This window comes from Pleuronectes platessa, chromosome 16 (assembly GCF_947347685.1).
Source record: "Pleuronectes platessa chromosome 16, fPlePla1.1, whole genome shotgun sequence".
Taxonomy (NCBI): domain Eukaryota; kingdom Metazoa; phylum Chordata; class Actinopteri; order Pleuronectiformes; family Pleuronectidae; genus Pleuronectes; species Pleuronectes platessa.
The window spans coordinates 5,853,979-5,875,471 of record NC_070641.1 but is presented as its reverse complement, the minus strand read 5'-3'; the positions used below and the strand labels follow the sequence as shown (position 1 = coordinate 5,875,471).

Genomic DNA, 21,493 nt, shown 5'->3' with positions numbered 1-21,493 from the left:
TCGTATTTTGACAAAAGTATGTTACAGACATTTCATTAAGACCCCAAGGGACCATATCAACTTGTGGTAAAATGGGCATACGATGAGTCCTTTAAGTTACCAACTACTATTGGATGTTAGCATGTGGGGTGCACCTTAGCGCCTTCAAGGATGCAGGTGTTTACACAGTTTACACTATGATACAGGCTGAACTTGATGGTCACTGAGGCTAAAGGTAAATCTGACTGGTAACTGGCTTGTATGGCAGCACTATGAAAACCATGTGACCCGCTCAGTAGATCACACATCATTACCTCTCCACCTTTTTTAACTAAACGCTGTCCCATTTTATGGTATGTTCTACAACACTAATTAATGCCTACACCACTTGATGTTATCTGATATTATTGACAACCAGCGGATGTTGGGGACAATTCTTCAGTTGCTTACATTGGTGTCATCAGATATTTCGGCCTTTTAATCACAAGACAAGCTCTTCTAAGGGATGTTGTTCGGACCTGGGTGCATGTCACCAGCATCTTGGAGCCGTGTTGGGATCATTCCTCCTGATTCAGAGCCATTAGCTGCAGCGTGAGAGGGCTTGTCCGTGGATCCCCAGATCTTTGAGCAACCTGATGGTGGGTGTTGTAATGAAACGCCTGCAGCCAACCTCAACAAGGCAAACTATTGGATTCCTGCCATGTTGCTCTGCCTCAAATGCCATGTCTGCATACCGTCATCAACAGCTTCCTCCCAGGGTACTGTCAAGTCTACAGAGTAGAAAACCGGCAGGGTGCTGGACCAACTATGGTCTAATGGATGTCAAAATAAAGAACACAATATTATGGTAACAAAAAAATAACTTTTGGGTTTTTGTTTGTTAACAATTGAATAATAATTAGAATCTGACTGATTTGTCAGTAAAATTTATTTTATATATTCTCAACTTCACAGGGCCGAAATCATAACAATTCATTAATCCTATACTTTCCTCTGCGTCATCATGCGAAGAATAATGGTGGAATTCACAATGTTAAATTGATTAAGAAAAGAACTATGGTCACACCCATGCTCCGCAGGCACGGACGGGGTTCGAACCCGCGATCTTCGGTTTACGAGACCGACGCCTTACCACTTGGCCACCGCGCCTGGTAATGTAGATGGGGCTCTACATCTCTTTTTATACCCAGTCTCTCATATGTGTTTAGCTGAGGGACATTATGTGTTGAGTAGCGTCTGCTCTCCCGCAAGCCACATAGGATGAGATAAAAAAAAGGGACTAAAATCTAAAACTTAGCCGGACAGCTTTAGTGAATGGTGCCGAATGTCCCAGCAGATGCCATTTAGTTGAGAGCAAACAAGTTTCATCAATCATATTTTTGAAGGAGGTCCGAGTTAGAAAAAGTGTCAACTTTTGAAGGGAAATTCGGCGTAGCGCCCAGACCATCGCAAGGGAGAAGGGGACACTAGAGGAGGGAACACACCAGGGTTGCCAGGTCTGTGCCTTTGATGTAATAGGAAAAAGTTAGGTTTTCTACAAGACAAAACAGTAGAGCTGAAATAATTATAACACAGTATATCCACTGCCTATCTACACATGAAATACAAACTGAATGTAAAGCATTTTGAGTGGTCATCAAGACTAGAAAAGGCCTATATAAATACAAACCATTTACAATTTAAACTTGTTAGTTTGTTTACTTTCTCTTCCCTTTCTTATTCCACGTGCACAAACAACATGCATTTCACTATTTATAGCTCATATGCATTTAGAACCAAGTCGACCAAGTACAAGAGGAATCATGATCATAAAATATTTGTTTCAGAGCTAAAACAAATATTCGAAAACGGATAAAATGCTAAGGTACAAAACTGTCTGCATAATCATTTTTAGATTGAACTCCGAATCCAATAAACCATTTGAAATAAACCCTTCCTACAATTGTTAAGCGTGTTCGTTTATCCTAAATATGAGAAGATGAGCCAAACTCGGTTTGTTCAATCAAGTATTTATTTAGAAAGCAATGAAAGGTAACAATCAGCAAAGCAATGGGCATCCAACAAGTCGCATCAGAACACGAGACCCATCAGAACGCATCAAATAGCCGGCGCATGTCTATTTTATAACAGTAGATCTTGGTTCTTCCTCCTCGAAAGTGCGCAGGCGTAGCCCCTCCTTCTTGGCTTTGGAATAAGGAAGTGACAAGTCTCAAAATGTTCATCTCTTGACCAGCCTTGACACAGCTGATGGCATGTGGGCCAACGGTGTTGACAATTGGAGAGAAGATTATTGTGTTTTTGCTATATCAAAACAATGTTCTGTTTGTACAGACATTCAAAACAATTTAACCAAAACAACGAAACAGCATTGTGACGCAGACACATTCAAATTTTCAAGATTAAACACTTGGAAGGAAAGGGTTATTATTAATCGCTGGCGTGAAGGCCTTATCTGGCTCAAACTACTTCTATCTTTATTCATTTAGAGTTGAGTTAGACACAGACTATAGCTAAAATATTGAAATCCTAACACATTACATTTCATTTAGCTGACGCTTTTATCCAAAGCAGTGTACATTAAGTGTATTCAACCATGAGGGTACAAACCCAGAACAACAAGAATCAGAAAGTAAAATACAACATTATGGCTCATAATCAAAACCTCTATTCACAGAATGAATTGAATGGATTTATACTTCCGGAACCACGCTGTTGAGCTCTATTGGGTTGGTCTTTATCACGCAGACCTGGCAACCCGGGGACCAACCCGGAAGCAGCTGCAGCGGCTCAGGGAGACGGGGCGACTTCAGTCCGTCACTGAAACATGATGGCTGCTTCAGATGGGAAAGTTAGGAGCTCGTGTTTCGGGTGTTGGGGAGTCTGTGCGGATATTGTGAGGAGAAGCTAATGCCGTGAGTAATATGACTCTTGTTTTGGGACAAATCCTCGTTTGCTTGGTGGAAATGGGAGAAGAAATAATGTATAAAAGCTAACGTTAGCAGCTAGCAGATGGTCTTCAACACAATTTGGGGAAAACTGTGTTTACCTGCTAGTTTAGATGCTGCGAGAATATGCAGTTCCATTGATCAAGTTAATTACTCTATGATGAATGACATACCTGTTTTATATTATACATTATGTTGCTGAAAATTATTAATAAGGTCTTGTAAACCCTGCTACATACTTCCAGCCTGTCACAGATTCATTCAACTTAAATGAAAACGCTCTGATACATAGAACCTGCCAGGAACACATGAATTCATACTTACTACGTGTCAACGTGTTCCCTCTTCTACAGCACATCAAACAGGACATGTCATTTAGTACAGGGCCTTGTGGGAAGATTGTTTTTTCCAGTTGTCATAATTGAAGCTGAAGATTCATGTGCAGTATTTGAGCAGGAAAATAAAAAAATAAAATTCCTTGTCAGTCAAGCTTCTACTGTCGAGCTGAACGATAATCAGCAACTAGAATTTCTCGTCTAATCGGCCTGATGTCATGTTAAGGTTTGACATTTAAATGTTGCCATTCAATATGGAGATTACAGCAAAATCAGTCATGAGTTGTTGGAGGACAATAAGTTTCTTTAAATCAGTGTAATTATTGTGATATATGTGATTCTTACATTCATTTGGAAAATATAATTATAAATATGCAATAGATCTCCGCCAGATCAGCATAAGGTATAAATCGGCACTGAATCATTGGTTTGTTTTTTCTTGAAGGTTGACATTCTTAATTTTGAACTTTATACCGTTAATTCATTAGAGTCGAGTGAAGACCTTTTCAAGCAAGCTCCATTAGCAAAATGAAAAACACTGCACAGAGGACAACTTAGCCTAAGTCTCCAGGTGTTAACAGTTCAGTCCATTCACTGAAGCAAACTAGGCTGTTGAACTTGTTTTGTGACATATTTTAAGTTACTGACCCCTGTATCATTAACAACCCTCTTCAGTGTTGTGTTTAATTGTTGCATCCTCCGTTCACGGCTTCCCTACTGAAAGTCATCACCAGCATGTGTTCTTCCGCGCAGGCCAGTGCACAAATAATAATTCAATAATCATAATATTATTATATAATATTACGGTTTGGTTGAATTCATATTGTGATACATTCTTTAAAAAACTTGGAGAAACTCCAGTCCGAGTCCACTGTGTGAAAAGTGGCCCTCCCCGAACCTCTGAGTAAATTTACAAACATTTAAATATAATATGCAAGAAATACAGTAATAAAATAAGAATATGTTGTATAGATATATACATTGAATCTGTGGACAGTTAGCTAAACTTGACTACACTAGACTTAACAGTTTCTGTTTGCAAGTTATGATATGACAGTGTTTTGTGTTTATTTGAATTTTTTATCAAGACTTGGCATTAATGGAAGTAAAAATATTCTGAAAACAATACCACCATGGGGAGTTTAAAGTTTCATGCTACAGCAAATGTTTCAACATTGACCTTAGTTTAAATTGTGTCATGTTTTTGTTCCAGTCTGATCTGCAGCTCAGTCCCCCCGTCTGCTACACCATGCCACTGGTCTTGGATGCCGTGTGGGCGCTGTGGAGCATTGGAGCTGGTATCTATGACTACTTCCATACCAGCGCCATGGAGGAGAGGATCCACACGCTGGAGAACCTCCTCTCTATCCACCAGTGTGTGATCACAGCCCTGTCTGCAGGCTTCATCCTGCTCATGATGTACATACTGTGGAGAAAACACTAAAACCTCACCGACCTGGGCAACTGCTGCCACTAAATGTTGTTTTGCCGCAGGACATCTTTTTTCACCTAGGCTAATTTCCTTCCAGGTGTTGGCACAGGGACATTCTGATTCATACAGCTGTTCACACTTGAGGATGACACATGTTCAATGAAGGTGACCAAGGTGAGGTCAGGAGCACTGAAGAGCAACTAAACCGAGGACTATGGCTCCATAAGGACATCTTTACCCTGAAAACTTGTCGTTAGTTGAGCTGCGTCGGTCTGTCTGTCTTTTTTTGAATGTTACACTTGCCTGAGTCATCTACAGACCAGTGTCCACATTAACTCGAAATCACAGCTGCTTCTCAAGGCAACTTTAGCACTTTGACTTTTTTTTGCCGAGCTTGAAAGAATTCAATGTCCAGAGATTTTACAACCTTTGATTTGTTACAGAAGCAAAGTGTGACTAGTTGCCACTAAGTTGTCTAACCCTGTTATCACAAAGTGGTTACTTTGTTTTCAAAGATCAGTCATGATGTTTTTTTTTTACATATCAGCTCTTTTTTTTTGGTCTGAGTTGATGTAATTATTTCACCATCTTGAAGTCGTCATTACAACTTTATTATTTCTGTCCAGTCTCCTCTGTTATCTCTGCTTTGTTCTCTCCTCAGATCTCCCAAAGTTGAGACGAATAATAATAATGAAATCAACTTTGGATGAACCGTAAAGTAGATAAGTCTGTTATCTGGAGCTATTGATGCATTAAAGTTCACTGAGCAGTGTCTAAAGAAAATAACCTCTCAGTGGAATATGTATAGCTGCTTTCAGACATATACTGAAGAGATTCAAGAGATTTTGATGATATAAGGGCTGACACGAGTTCCTGTTCTTTCCACAGTAGGAATTATATTTTTTTTCATATGTGAAAGACAAACTCCAGAAAATGTCCCAACCCAAGTTTCTGGACATTCTCCAGAGTTTGTGTCTGACAAAAGCTTATGTCCGGCAGATGGTAAGCAGATCGAGGAGAATATGTCGCGGCTGTTAAACTCTGGGTGTTTTACGGTTTTAACTACAGTAGAATAAGAGAAGATAAACACTAAATTCCAACACTGGGAAACGAATTAATCTGTTGTGGTTCTTTTTCTTATGCTGTCTAATGGGTTTTGGAACTGCAGCTTGTGTGTGTGTGTTTGCGTGTATTTTTATCAACCATGTTTCCAGGATATGTCATTCAGGAATCCTCTTGTTTTTCACACTGTTAAAAAATGTGATCAGATGATTTAATCAGATGTATTGATCACCTGCTAACTCTCTGTACTGCATCTACTACTGGACAGACCTCTGCCATGGCTTCTACTAAAGGGAATATGTTTGGATAATAAGCCAGAACTTTGCTTTTGCCCACTTGTTTGTATTAATTAAATTTTTCTTTCCTGTCATGTTAACTGCGTGGTTTTAAATGGAATAAATTAAATTATGTTAAATAATGGGTGGAACATGCTTGTACACAATTTTAATAACAAAGAATGTATTTTAATGGGTTATATCATGTGCTCTTTTAGTCATTGTGAAAATAGAAATTGTGTTTGTGCTTTAGAAAACAGAAAACAAATCGGAGAAACATTTGTCACATTTATGCAGTTTAACTGGTATTCTGGTGGTAAAGAAAATACAAATAACAGTTTACACGTCTCATCAGCAGGTATGAATAAGAATACATTTAACAAGGTTTCCCTCTTAGGACCAAACTCAAAAGTGAACAGCCATACTGTCAAAGATTTTTCTGTTGACTGGTTAGTTATTGTTCAGTAACACAGTGGAAATATCTCACCAGTGTGTGAGTTGAACTGTGTGCTCATGAGCTATTTTTGTCCTCATTATGTTTTGGGGTCAGTGGTTGAGTCATGTGCAGGACACACTGTGCTCATTTTTGAAATTATTACCATGTACAAGTTGTGTTCTCACAATCATCAGCTGAATTAACATTCGGTTTGAAGGCCCTCTGAGATACATGGTTATAAATATTTTATGCAGAGTTAATATGAAGAAAATTCCCCAAATGTATGGCTTTTAGTTCATTTCAAGGCTTTTTGAGCAGAGTAGGATTAACAATATAAAAAGTAAGCGATACAAATAATCACATTGCAACTATTTGGAGAGATATTGCAATGAATCCCAATTTTAGAGGGAATGACAATGTCATTCTACTGAATGGGGAAAAACATCCAATGGCGGTTTTTGCATGGTCTGGACCAAACCAACATTTCCCTTATTTTAATGAGAAATTGCAGTTTGTGCAATTTGGATATTGCATTTAGCCATTTTGCCATTTCAATAATATTTCGATAAATTCGTTCAGATCTTAATTTCCATTCCCCCCCACCACCATTCTACACTTTGAACTGGATATATTGATATTAGTAAACTACTGCATAATGTCATAGTTTTCTTGTGTAAATTGTAAGTAATTATTAGTAAGAAGTACGATATTTACCTCTGGGATGTTGTCATTTTGTAATAAAAAAATTGTACGTAAGTATTCGACTAAGTTACATTCCATCACTGAAAAACTCCGGTGTAATTCGGTGGGTTTTCCTCCAGTCGCGGGTCCCTGACCTTATTTAGAGCTGCTCTCCATGCTGATGCTGCAGGCGGCAAATGTGCCTCTGAGACCGGACAAACATTCCCACCAATAAGAGCGCAGGTTTTTGCACACAAGCACAGTGATTGGTTGAAGCTGTTAGAAGGCGGGATCTTTCAACAGTAGTCACGGTGGAAGTGTCAACCTACATTTGTCAAGTTGTCCTTTAGACCACAGAAAACGGATATTTGTCGTCAAAATAAAAGCACTCAACTGAGTAAAATTAAGTTTCCACCAGTGTAGCGTTAAATATTTGTATGTTTACATAAACGTGTGTTTGTGAGATTTATAATAACACGTTTATTACACAAAAACTCCGTGGAACGCGCAGTTGACAATTTTAGGTTCGTATTGGAATATATTTTGAAAATATAAACCGGATAGCGTCCGTCGTGTTTTATGATTCTTTCCACCACAGCTATCCCAACTTGCAAATAGGCGCCCGGCAAGAAGTACTGTGAGGTCTGGTGAAACGATGGCGTCTAAACCACAGGGAACGTGCTTTATTTCTGGCTTTAATCAGTCGTCGATTAGCGGCAGCTTTCGTTGAGTTAATTGGGGAAGTCACAGTGTCGGAGAATGCTAACCGGTTAGCCCGGTGTCGTTGCTAGCTGGCTAAGGAAGTTAGCCAGTTAGCTAGCAAGCCGCGTCAGCTTGCCGGAGGCTGTTCTCTTGTTTCGCGCATTTCAAGCCCGTGGACGGAGCTTTGTAACTTTCAAACGATCACCGAAAGGAAAACCTCGGATTGTGTCCTCACTCATTTCTAATGTGATTCAGTGAAACTTCCATCGTCTTGTTTAGAAATGAGGAGTCAACACAGTTTCTCCTGAACGGCTGGTTCTCTGCCAGCGCTGCTCTTTTGTTTTGACAAAGGAGAAGGAACTGAGTTTCTCTCCCACATCAGGTGGGAGTAAAGTTTCTTCGGCCGCTTTTTTATTTTTGTATTTGTCGCGACGATGGCTCCACACAAGCAGAGCTCCTCAGGTGGGAGCCACACGTTGGGCTGCGGTCCCGGAGGAAAAGCCAACGGGTTTCACCAGGCATCGTCCTCCGCCTCCTCCTCCTCCTCCGCGGTGGTCGCAGCCAAGAAGCCCAACATGCAACAGATCCAAGCCGACCACGAGTTGTTCCTGCAGGCCTTCGAGAGTGAGTGCCTGCTGTCATCGAGCTGCATGTTAGAAAGACATCTGTGTTAGAAGTTTAATTCAAGGTTACAGGAAGCTGTGGGCGGCGAGGTGAGGACTTGCGAAGCTGGGTGACTTCCCATTCAGTTCTGTTGCACCTGATTCTAACCACGTTACTATGAATTACACGTGTAGTGGTGCTGTCATGCTTGAGTTCACATGTCAGACAAAGTGCAGCTGCCATGATGTGTCATTTTATTCATATTTCAATCCACGGAAATATTGTAGTTTTTTTATTTTTACACCGGCAGATAATTACATTATTCTGATCTGTGTGTTGCTGCCGTTTGAGCACGTGTATAATACTGCTGCAACAAAACAGTGTTCTGTTCTTTCTGATTATTTAAAATATCAATATATGTAGTTAATGTATCAAACAATGGTTTTAACCACAAACTGTTGCCTTCACCCATAATTTAAATAAGGAGCAGAAACAAGTCAAGTCTCACATTTCAGAAGATTTAAGCAGAAACTACAATTTTGATTAACTTATTAACAACGTTTTCATTCATCAGGTGGATGATAGTTTAAGCACTAAGTGCATTCAGGTTCTCATGTTTCTGCTTGTTTAAAACTCAACATGTTCATTTAAAGTGATCCATTATTCATAAAGGAAAGTCTTGTGCTGATGGTGCAACTATATTTCTTTACAGAACCAACTCAGATCTACAGGTTCCTCCGCACGAGGAACTTAATCGCTGTGAGTTGCCTTTTCTTGAAACTCCTCACATGATTAGCTGGATCATTTGACAGACGAGGACATGTTTGTGTATCTTTTGACACGTTCACGCAATAACACATTTATTTGTTTTATCTCTCCCTGTTACATTTCAGCCCATATTCTTGCACAGGACTCTCACCTACATGTCCCACAGAAACTCAAGGAATAATGGCAAAAGGTAAAAATAATCTGCTGTTTTTATCCAGTCATAACTGTTTTCCACATGCTTTTGTTTGTTGTGAGCTTGCAGGGTCATGGCTTGACTCACTTCTTGCGCCTCGTTATGGTTTTGTGTCTTTCTGTTTAAAGTTGAAATCAAGTAGCACTCGTAGAAAGCGGGTCAACCGTTACCTTGAGTGAAAGTAAACCGACATGACGTCTGTTGTAGGTGGGGAAAGACTGGATATGTAAAAGCTGAGATAGGAGAGACGTTTTCAGTTTGGCTGCTTTGCATACAGGCTCTTCACAAAAGAAAAGATCTTGCTGATGCACACAGGGCTGCTTGTGTTTCACTTTGCGCTAAGTGGGCGGTGTGTTTAAAGAGCTGGAGGTTATGTGCATACTGGAAAAGATTGGGCTGCATAATCCAAAATGCGGACGACTAATATTTCGCAGCCGTTATTGAAAAACAAGTTTGCGCATGTTGAATGCTGGATGATTAAAAATGACTGTGCTATTAAATGTAGTGTTCTTGCAAAAATGTGTTGGTGTTACAACTTTTTCTTTTGTAGAAACACTCATTTTCAGAAAAACATGTTATTGAAATCACCATTATAATTTCAGTTTTAGAACTGGTCACAAAACTAAAATTTATTATACACTGGCTTCCACATATTTCCTATGTTAATCTGATACTTGTTATTGAGCTGATAAATTATTTATGTCTTTCAAAAACCAGAATTTTATGCAGAAGTAATATTTATAGATTGAATGAATGGTCGAAATATATTTAAAAAGAAAGAAAAGGACAGATATATTGTGAGAGTTTGTTTATTTATTTCAATTCTTTATAATCATTATCTAAATCTGAAGTACTAAAATACTGTGGATCAGTTCATCTCTTTTTTCATTTCCTTTATTTGGAAATGCGTTCATCAGACAGGAGCTTTTCTTATTTGTGAGGCAGTAGATTCTGTTCATGGCTCAGGCCTCGGTTGGGGACTAAAAATGGCCGCCGTCAGAAGGTGTTCTGTCTGATTTTGAAGTAGATGTGAATGCGTGAACCAGATGATGACGAGAGGCTGCTGCTGCTGCTGCTGCTCCTATCAGTTTCATTTTGCGCTGCACTCGTGCAGCTTTGGTCACATAAAAAAATAGCTTGTGATTTGAGACACTTCACAGTTGTAAAGTGTTCACAGAGCATGAATAACATGAAAAACATAAACTGAGAGAAAAGAGGCTTTGTTCATGCAAGGCATTCTGCACAGAGGTGGTAATTTAGTGTGTTGCCAGACAAGATTTTAGTCTCCTAAAACATTGTGTGATGTAAATCACGTCTGTACAGTCAACATCTTTGCACTAACGTTGTTTCTTTTATATCGTCTTTGAAAGTGTTTTTTTTATCCCCTACACAACTTGTCTTCAAGTCTTTTTATGTAACTGCAAGCAAGTCATAGAAGGAAGCTGAAGGGTAAATGCAGGGCTTAAAGGCTTGAAAAGCCCTGATTTCAGTTGACTTAAATAAGGTATTAAAAAGTCTTGAATTCCATTTACAAAGGTCTTTCATATTTTTGTAGCCGGCCATTTAAAGTTATGTTACTTAAAATAAATATTTTTAAACTGTAAAATAAATATTAACAAATCCATGCATTTTTGTTGAGTAGAATTACTCGGAGTATAAAAGAATTACTTTGGATGTGAAAAATTTCTGGATTTGAACTTGTAGAAAAGCAATAGAGACATTGGCATTGATGTTACACAGTAATGTAGGAGGACTGGGAGAATGCGATTTGGTTGATGAAGTGCGTTGGTGGATGTTTTGTGGCATTGCAGTTGAAATAAAACTTTTATTTATTAGTCTAAATCAGTGTAATGAATGTGGAGGCTGAACTGTTTATATTCCAGTCTGATGTCGGTCTGAATCTGACTTCAAGGCCCCTTGCAGCCTTCCAGGTGTTTTCAGTTACTCTGGCTCATTAGACGTCTCTAAAGGTTGACGTTGTACAGAACTTGGATTTATGTGCGGTCACTAAACCCTGCGTACTAATGGCTGCAATTTGAGCCAAGAGGCTGTGTTTTAATTTCACTTCAGCACACAAACCAGCACATGTGCTCCTGCCAGCGTGAATTCACAGCTTGTTTATGGCATTCATACTAAATTTCACATCTACCAACCTGTCAAACAAGTACCAACCATAGACATATCACACAGTCTATGGTAAAGACTAATAAATGCAGATTTTTTTTCCAATAAGCTTATTGACTTGCGAGTCTGCGAGCTGACTTGAAAGTGACCATTAAAAGCCCAGATATGGCTTAAATGTGTTTGTTTGTGGACTCACTATCTCCAGAAGAAGTACACGCTCTGACCTCCCCCTGGAATTGCCTCACTCTGTGTAATTACCTGTTGATCTGCCTGCGGGGCAGTAGGGGGTGCTTGCTGAGCTGTGTGGTTGCTAACTGCTGCTCCTTGTCTGCACAGGAAAAGCTCCAAGGTGGACAATCTGCTGTTTAAAGTGGAGAAGATGAGGGGAGAGCTAGAGACTCACAGGTAAACACTCAGTCCTGTTTTTTTTTACTCTTAACTGGGATTTCACTAAGTAAAATTATTAATATATTTAAATAATAAAATAAATGTGAATTTTTTTCCCCCATCTCATCCAAAGACCAAATGTTTTCAGCTTTGTTTGCTTTTTTATATGCTCAACAAAAGCAAGAATTAATCTCTGTCCACACTACGGCATCTGAAAACATGTAACATGACCATTCATGTACACTGCTCATGTGAAGTGAACAGAAAGCGTGTTACCTACTCTGCAGTTGGTTGCTTAGTTACAGAAAATACTATGAATGAGGAAAACTATGAACATCTCATGTTTAAGATGTAAAGGAAAACCTTTCTGTTTTTCCAACAGCTTGGCCTCTAACCTGCAGCTCACCTTCACTGGTTTCTTTCATAAAGCTGGTAAGTTTGTCCTAATCAGCTGCTGTCCTTTTGGCTTCTTTAGATGAAGTTTCTCCTCTGAGTCAGTGCGACTAACAGTCTCCTCTCCTGTATTGTGTTCCGTGGTTTTCAGGGAAACCATCTCAGGACTGTGAGAATGAGCAGAACTCTGTGTCGCTGGAGGTGCTGCTGGTCAAAGTGTGTCACAAGAAGAGGAAGGTGTGTGTTATGATGTTCCGCTTCATCAACACTGACTTTTATCCTTTGCATTGATGTCAGTGAAACACATCGGACATTTCTTCTCCCCCTTCACTCCAGGATGTGAGCTGTCCAGTGAAGCAGGTCCCCACAGGGAAGAAGCAGGTTCCCTTGAACCCGGACACAGGCGCTGGAGTCCAGGCCAAGCCAAGCTCCTCCCCCTCCCTGCTGGTCCCCAGCAGCGAGTTTGAACCCAGCAACTCTCACATGGTCAAGTCTTACTCGTTACTGTTCAGAGTGTCACGGCCCGGATTCCCCCGAACACAAGTCAACGGCCTGACCAACGGAGAGAGTCACCACAACAGAGGTAAGCAGAGTTTTAAAAACAATAATATTAGTAGTAACACAGCCCACCGAGCTGATTACTGATAACGTTTTTGTTCCCTTATTTGAATCAAGTCTTAAATAAGTCAATATTAAGTTCTACCTTAAATAAAGCTGTAATACGTCGTTTATTGCGATTACTGTACAAACAAAATGGGCATTTTTATTTATTGGCAGAAGATTGAGAGGTAGATGCTCCTAGAACAGCTATCAAATCTGATTTCTAGTGCTTCCTTTAAGCCCCTGAAAAACATTGAGGAATGTGTTTCCTGTTAGTTTTAAGAAGGGCTGCACATGCGATATGCCATAACCCTGTTGAATATGGGAATGAGGATATGACTTGTGATAAATAAACATAAACAGTCCCTGGTTACGGCCGCAGAGACGACGGACAGCTCCACATACAGGGGAGAAGGCGCAGCTCCACTGCGTCGCCTATAGTCTTAATGTGGAATCTTTTCATACATGTTTGGGCCGTTATTTAAATTTAGTTTTTTTGTTTTTAGTGGCTCTGTCAGTAATTTACTTCTCATCTCTGAGTCTCTCTCATTCCCGCTGCGTCAACCGTTTCAAACCATACTAGCGCCCCGACATCTCCCTCAGCATCTTTATACCAGCTCCTACTATCATCTGAGATGCTGGTGTGATGGAGCAGAGCTTCATGACATTATATGACTGTTTCAGATTTTACAGAGGAAGTGGTGAACAGGAAGAGGAGGAGCTCCTCTCTCAGGGAAGAGGGAGAAGCCACATTTGTGGCTCAGATGACCGTCTTTGATAAAAACAGGTGAAACACACACACAAGATGTTCTGACACACAAGCAAGCATGTTGTTATTTTCTCTGTGTGTAATTGATGTATTCTTGTGTGTAGACGTCTGCAGTTGTTAGATGGAGAGTACGAGGTGTCAATGCAGGAGATGGAGGAGTGTCCCGTCAGTAAGAAGAGGGCAACCTGGGAAACCATCCTGGATGGAAAGGTTTGTGTGTATGACAGTGAAATTTGTACAAAGTACAAGTTCACCTTCGGACTGTAGACATGATTTATGTGATCCTCTAAAAAAAAAAATCTAATCTGGTTAATGATCATATGAATTTAAAACTGCTGTGTTTCTCTTTGCAGCGACTGCCTCCATTTGAGAGTTTTTCCCAGGGTCCCACGCTGCAGTTCACCCTGCGTTGGACCAGTGACTCCTCCGATCGCTCTACTGCACCAGTGGCTAAACCTCTGGCCACCCGCAACTCTGAGACCAACCAGGACTCCAGACCCAGCACGCTGAGGGCAACGCAGACACTGGGTGAGCATGTCGCAGCAACACTAGAATTTAAATATTATATCTAACAAAGCTTTTTCAGTAGATACATCTTCAGTTGGTCATTAGTGAAACAGTTGATTCGTTTATTTAAATGTTTTTGATCCCGTTTCTCTCCTCTCTGCTGCAGCTCTAAAAGAATCGATCAACACTGATGTACAAAGTAGAAGAGAACAAATCTCAGCAGAGCCCAGACAGAAACTACGCATCTTCTACCAGGTCAGTCTCTCTCAGCACAGACTTTTGCTCAATCCCATTTCACCCCTTAGCCCTTCCCCTTTGTTTTGCATGTTCACGTGTAGGCTGTCCCAATACCTGTTGAGATGGAGGGGTAGGGCTTTAAAAGGCGCGAAACTGAGATTTTTCTTTGCATGATGATCCCGTTTTTTTTACATATCAGAAGAGGCAAATAACCTTCTAAAACAAGGGGTAGGGTCCGGGCCAAGGGGTGAATGGGATTGGGCCTATGTATGTGACCTTAGCACAGATTGAATACACATTTTTATCATCAAGTACACATCTCTGAAACTAGTAAGAAGAGGGCTACAGGTTGTGGAAGATAAAGGTCTGCTTTGGTTAGAAATCAGCACAACGTTCATCCGACCAGGTCTGAATGCAGAAGTTTTTGTAGTTGTTCAAAACGGCCACAAACGGAAGCTGCAAGTAAAAACTGGCAAAGTATGGTCAGGTGAGATGTGATAATATAGGGGCTTGATAGTGCCCCCTGAGGCTGACCAACTTGTTACTTGTTTGAAAAAGCATTCACCCTAACTTGATTTCTGCAAAGTTATGTGAAATGTTCTTTACGTCCAGCGTACTTAAAAAATATATAATTATAGTAAGTTATGTCATGTTTAGTTATAAACCTGTTCATTTAAACATGACTAGTATCTTAGTGTGAGATACATTGTAACCATTGTATTGTTATTCTGACAGTAACTGACAGATAATCAATATCACTCTTTAGCTGTGTCCCAATTCATGGGCCACCTCCTTTTGGAGGATGCTGCCTGATTTGGGACACAATTACAGCCTATATAAAATGTAACAGTCGACAATTACAATTATCGTAGCTGAAGAAACAATCTTAAGTTTATCATCTTCAGAGGAAGAAATCCCAACGTCTTAATAAACCACTCAACATGTGACATTGCTCGTATGTCTGGACAATATTTCCCCTCTATTAGCCTTTGTAGCTCTAAGTATGTTAGTAAGGTGTAAGACTGAGAAATAAAAGATACCTAATTCTTAATATGGTGAACATAGTGGAACGCTGTTTTTTTTTTGCTGTTGAATTGATCCCATCTGGGACTGATTTTCTCAACATTAGCATCTTAGCGTTGGTCTCTTCTCGAGTTTTAATCAAGAGAAAAACAGCAGAGCTCAAACTTGACTGATCTGTGTCAGTTTGTACTGCTTCACATTCACCTTTTTTTCACGTTTTCCATCCAGTTCCAGTACAACAACAACACTCAGCAGCAGACGGAGGCCAGAGACGACCTCCACTGTCCCTGGTGTACGCTCAACTGCAGGAAGCTCTACAGTCTGATCAAACACCTCAAACTGTCCCACTCCCGCTTCATCTTCAACTATGTGGTGAGATGCACAGGGACTGTCACTGTGCAGAAAGAATAATAACATAAAACATATCTTGATAAATTTAGTATGATTAAGTTAAACTACAGGTTAAAAAGTAGCTCTGCAGGAACGTTCAGACGTGTTTCATTTGTGATTGATTGACATTGGTTATTAGGAGGTAGTTTTCAGTTTTTTTCAATACTTTGGTCATGTTTTATCACCAACAGCTGGAGATGTGTATCCAAACTCTTTAGGCATTTAAGAACTAACTGTATTTGTCTAATCTGTGATATTTTACAGCCACATCCTAAAGGTGCAAAGATTGAAGTCTCCATAAACGAGGGTTATGATGGTTCCTACGCAGGAAATCCTCAGGACATCCACAACCAGCCAGGCTTCGCCTTCAGCAGGAATGGCCCCGTCAAGAGGACCGTCGTCACCAACGTGGTCGTCTGCAGGTACTGCTGGTTTTCTGACCGAAATATTTACCTAAAAGTTTTGTTGTTTAGGTTTTATTTCCCACAAAAAGTACTGGTACCAACCTAATGTCCTTTTTTCTGTCCTCTGTCCAGACCCAAGAGGACGAAGCCAAGTCTGTCTGAGTTTCTGGAGTCGGAGGACGGCGATCAGGAGCAGCAAAGGTCGCACATCAGCGGACACAATCGCCTCTACTTCCGCAGTGACAGCTGTGTGCCTCTGCGGCCTGAGGAGATGGAGGTGGACAGTGAGGACGAGAATGACCCTGACTGGCTCAAAGAGAAAACCGTTAAGGTCGGTTCCAGAGGGCCATAAATTGGGATTTTTGAGGAGAGGGAGGCCTTATCTACTCATTGAGTTTAACTACGGGTTTGTTTCTTCAGTGCAAAGTCGCTCCAGTGGAAAATGCGACTTTGTGGTTTTTACTATGACCTATATTCAACTAATGCCTCCTTCACATTACACCATTTGCAAATCTGCATTGGTTGCTGATTTCACACAGGCTAAATATCAGCGACAACTACAGCCAATCTGAGTGGACTTTGAGTCTCGTGATCGTTAATATATCGTCTGATCTCACCTGCAGCAAATCGACGAGTTCACAGATGTCAACGAGGGCGAGAAGGAGATCATGAAGCTGTGGAACCTGTACGCCATGAAGCGCGGGTGAGTACAAAGGAGGGATGAGGTCCAGGAGCATGTTAACTTAAATCAAACCTTCATCAAATCAAATTGAATCTTTTTTGTTTTAACATTCAAAGTTTGCAAGTAACCAAAAGCTAAAACAGCTTCAACTCTAAAGATTCAGGATTTTCTAAACAATCAAGAACCACAAAGAAAACTGAACCAAGCTTATGTTTTCACTGCCACAAAACCTCTGGGGCCTCATTTATAAAACTCTGTAGGATTCATACGTAAAATGGCATCCGCAAATAAAGATTAATATTTATAAAAACCATGCGCATGCTCACCTGCAGGCGATGTTCCCTTTATAGATCTCCCTCCACCTGTAAACTGTTGTACGTGGATCTGCACCATACCCCGCCCTCTACATGACCAAATTAAACAATAAATGGTCAATGCAAAGTACCTCATGAAGTTTTAATTATCCTGCTGGCTCAAGCAATGAGCAGAGGAAGAGCAACTAAAAAATCGAATTCAAAGGTGGAGGCCAAAAAATAATGATATTAATTGGTAATGGAAGTTTGAAAGTGAATAGTTTTTCTTAATTTTTTGTTAGTGATCTCCAGTGCGCTCTGTGCGCCTGATAGTACAGTCACGTTCACTGCAGCGATTTAAAACACTCGTACTTGATGATACACACACAGTTTTAGAAGACATTAAAAGCTATTAATGACTGCTGTTTATTATTATCTGAAAGTAATAAGTGTTTTTTATCTTTTTGAATTGAAGTTTTTATGGAGTAGTTATGTGAGTTAACACAACTAAGTCTTTTGGTTTAAATGTTAACGATGAGGTGGGTCAATAATGTGCTTCAGTTCACCTCCTCTCATCTGCATCGTCATTTTCCCGTTTCCAAAATGCTGGTAGGCATGGATCAGAGTTGCCGTGGAAGTACACACCATCTCCCGTCAAGTTTGAATTTTTATTTAAATCCCAACGTTTGCGTTAAGAGGCGTACACAGCGGTTATAAATGAGGCCCCTGGTCTTTCTCCATCATGTTTCTTTAAAGTGCCTTCTTATATTTGCCTTTTTAAAGTTTTACATTAATCAAAAAAGAGGATTGTTTTTCAGTTTTTTTATAATCTTTTCTTTGCCCTGACAGCTTCATTGCAGATAACCAGATGAACAAGGCCACTCTTGTGTTCGCCAAGCAACACGGCGCCCACATCGTCAAACACAACCTCTGTCGCAACTTCCTGCTGCACCTGGTCAGCATGCACGACTTCAACCTGGTCAGCACACTGACCATTGACCAGGCCATGGCCGGACTCCGCCTCCTCCAGAACCAGGCAACTCCGAGTGACAAAGACGAGGAGGAGGAGGAGGAGGAGGAAGAGGAGGACTGGGAGACAGCTGTGGAGTCCCAGCCAGAGCCGGATCCTGAACCAGACCCATCTGAGTATAAACCCTGTAGTGAAGAGAAGGGCAACCATGGGGGTCGGGGGAAGCAGGAGGAAATGAAGCAGGAGGAAATGAATCAGGTGGACGAGGAGCAGGAGGAAGTGAAGCAGAAGGACGAGGACGAGGAGCAGGAGGACGAGGAGCAGATGGAAGAAGAGCAGTGACCGTGAGGATGTGATACAGATCCAAAACAGGACATGGATTTGAAAAACTGATGCTACAAACCAGAATCAAGAAAAGGCGATGGACAAACAAACAAAAAGGTGTTAAAACACTCAATTCACTGCAGGGTTCGTATTTTCATCAGAAATGACAAAAACTTTTTTTTTTTTCTCAGTTTTTAACACATTTAAACTGGAGTAACCCTTCGAAGCTCAATACTCATGGAAGTGAAGAATTCAGTCCACCAGGTAAACAAATTAATCAAGCTCAGCCTCGAGTCTTGATTTGTAGCAACAGATTTAATAGAAATAAAGCATTGTGGTGATCTAGATTTTTTCTAATTGTCAACAAATGTGACAAAAAAAAGAGAGTGTTACTTCTCAACGCTTTCCAACTTCTCCCCCGTCTGTAGCGCTCATCTCCAAACACACTGGGTTGTCCGTAGCACAAATCTTAAATTTCAAACAAAGCTGTTTTTTTAACGGGAGGAAATAGTGCATCTGTTTTCAGTGATGGATTCATACAAAATGTGTTGCTCTTTTGAGTATTTTGGGCAGCAGTCCGATGTGTGTGTGAATCAAATAAACTAGTATTTGATTCACACACTTGTTTGCAGGAGACAGTCATTGTTTGTTTGGATCATTTAGGGATTTGTTGATGATAAGAAAATGTAAGAATGAGATGAGCCGACAAGTTTTTTCTGTTGTTATATTTTTTTTTCAATGTTCAAAACTAACTATAATTGAAAAGTAGATGATCCGAGGATGAGAAGAGCCAATCGCTGACCTTCCAGATCATAAACTGTAAATAAAGATGGACAGTGCCTCTCAACTTCCTCCTGTCAAACAAAAATGAAGCTAAGAGATCTTAGATACTGATGCCACCATCTTGTGCTGGTGACTTCATTTTGAGCCAGAGCAGGAGTGATCGTGGAGCCGCACCATCATCGAGATACACCCAGCAAAACAATCACCTCTTTTTCATTTCATCACTTGAAACCAAATTTATCAGAAACATGAACACTTGAACAAACGTCAGTGTGATAAGAACTAGATACAATGACAGAAACTTTGTTAAATGGGTACTTCATTTTTTTATCCTTGTCCCATCTGCTAATATGGATAAGGCTGGATGTATGTACTGTCCTGCAGCCAACCACAAGGGGGGAAAGGAGACTCTTTGGCTTCACTTTCTGGAGCTTTTCATGTTGTCCATCTTGATTTATAGTCTCACCTGCAGAACCCTGAAACATCAACTGGAGATGACAGGTCATACTTTTTTTTTCTTTTTTTTTAAACGAGTCATTTTTCAACTGGGGTTTGGTTTATATTCCTCATTGCAGCACCTGCCCTCTTCACCTGTTATGTACATACGACTTTGTGTATCTATATGTAATAAATTAGCTTTTGAATATGGATGTTCAGAAACCCGAACACCATGCAGGAGTATTTGTTAGCTTCTTAGGTTACAGACCAAAGGGGATTAATTTGCTACAGATTTCCTCTTTCCTGTTACGCATCTCCTGTGAAAATGAAAAACACGATTTCTGCGAAGCAGACTCAGGCTGAATCATCCGACAGCATGTCACTGCCTCAAATGCTCTGACGGAACAAGCACCCGGTGCAAATGCTGGTGCTGCCTTATAGTTTTAAGTTTTACTGCTCAGTTTTGATCGCAGTATGAGCATCCAGATGTGACCAGCTGTTGGGAACTGGCACTAATGCAGACACATTTTCAAGTTTGATGGGAACAGTTGATTTTATGTGTAACTCATGTTTCAGTGCCGCTCTTTAAAAGCTTTACATCAGTCAGACGTCGGACGGTGACTGACCCAGCGAGCAGAAAACTGGTTTAATACATGACAGATCTGAGTGTCGTTCTGAGCACTTTTTCTTTTATCAGAGTTTGCTGTTCATTTTAAAGTACGTTTTTTTTTCCACATGAGACCAGCAGCATTTTGCACAGTACAAGAAGAGCCATGTCAAGAAAACAAGACTTTTCTTTAACAATAATGTAAAACTAGCTGAGTCAAAATGGTTGTTTATTAAAAAAAGAACAATTTTGTACAATTTTCTGAAACATGTTCCATTTCTTTCAACAACCTCATTTACCACATGTACAACACACATTTAGGCCATTTACTGAAACTTGTACCAGATTATCTAACACAGTACTGACCTAACAAAGCAGAAATATTAGAATACCAAAAACCACACGGATTTGTCTTAACTTCTGTCAAATTAAAGTTTTATTTTGAAAATTGGTTGGTATTATTTCTGACTGGTCTCGCAACAACAACAGTTCATCGTGTGAGGAGCATCCAACCATGTTTATCCTAACTATCTCTGCCAAGGATGTTAGGTTTTTGCATGTGATTGTTTGATTGCATGGTTACACAAAAACTACTGGACAGATTACCACAAAGCTTGGTGGAGGAATGCGTAAGGGATCAGGGAAGAACTTTGGTGCAGATCCAGAATAATTTTTTCCCACTTTCTTTAACGTTGTGTGTTTAACAACTTTCACAGATTTTTATAGCATAATTAATGGATCTTGATGAATAAACGGGCGTGTTTAGGGGGTATTAATGAGTAATATCTACTGAGTAATATTCTAGTTTCTAATTTGTATTCTTATTCGTGCTTATTTCATAAAGGTAATAAGTCACACAGGCTTTGTCTCTCAGCGATGATAATATTAAGTGCTTGATGAGGTAAAGCTTTCTCTGATTGGCTCAGAGGTCAGGTGAGTCGCACTGCTTTGTACCTGTGTGCAAGAAAATCTAATGTGAGGCTTTGGGGTCAAAATGAAGCTGTTGTCCCAGATGATATGTCGTGTGCTATGTGCAATTTTACCACTAGGGGTCGAATTAAAACAAAACAAAACAGAGTTTGGCAGAAGCAGCGTGGGATCATGGGAGTTGTGTTCCTGGCGGTCAGCTCCTGGTTAGGATTGGGTCAGGG

General features: G+C 40.3%; 1 protein-coding gene, 1 long non-coding RNA gene and 1 other non-coding gene across 4 annotated transcripts; 2 read left to right on the top strand and 1 right to left on the bottom strand.

Moving 5' to 3' along the window:
* Nucleotides 1-1,056: 1,056 nt before the first annotated feature.
* trnat-cgu (transfer RNA threonine (anticodon CGU)) lies at nt 1,057-1,128 on the bottom strand. Its single transcript has one exon. It is a non-coding gene; the product is annotated as a tRNA-Thr (tRNA).
* A 1,019-nt stretch (nt 1,129-2,147) lies between these two features.
* Nucleotides 2,148-6,171, top strand: LOC128459191 (uncharacterized). Its single transcript, XR_008342109.1, has 2 exons — nt 2,148-2,891; nt 4,473-6,171. It is a non-coding gene; the product is annotated as an uncharacterized LOC128459191 (long non-coding RNA).
* Nucleotides 6,172-7,732: 1,561 nt separating this feature from the next.
* On the top strand, nt 7,733-20,793 carry LOC128459187 (polycomb protein suz12-B). 2 transcript variants are annotated; one of them, XM_053444287.1, is made up of 16 exons: nt 7,733-8,471; nt 9,163-9,209; nt 9,344-9,408; nt 11,872-11,940; nt 12,305-12,354; nt 12,467-12,552; nt 12,652-12,898; nt 13,600-13,702; nt 13,789-13,894; nt 14,038-14,212; nt 14,358-14,446; nt 15,680-15,823; nt 16,106-16,263; nt 16,378-16,576; nt 16,869-16,948; nt 18,070-20,793. In XM_053444287.1, exons 1-16 carry the CDS (start codon nt 8,282-8,284, stop codon nt 18,530-18,532), a joined length of 2,271 nt encoding a protein of 756 aa, XP_053300262.1. In that variant the 5' UTR covers nt 7,733-8,281; the 3' UTR covers nt 18,533-20,793. The 2 variants fall into 2 exon arrangements, with proteins under 2 accessions (XP_053300262.1, XP_053300263.1); XM_053444288.1 differs by having other exon boundaries at nt 8,460-8,560.
* The last annotated feature ends 700 nt before the right edge of the window (nt 20,794-21,493 follow it).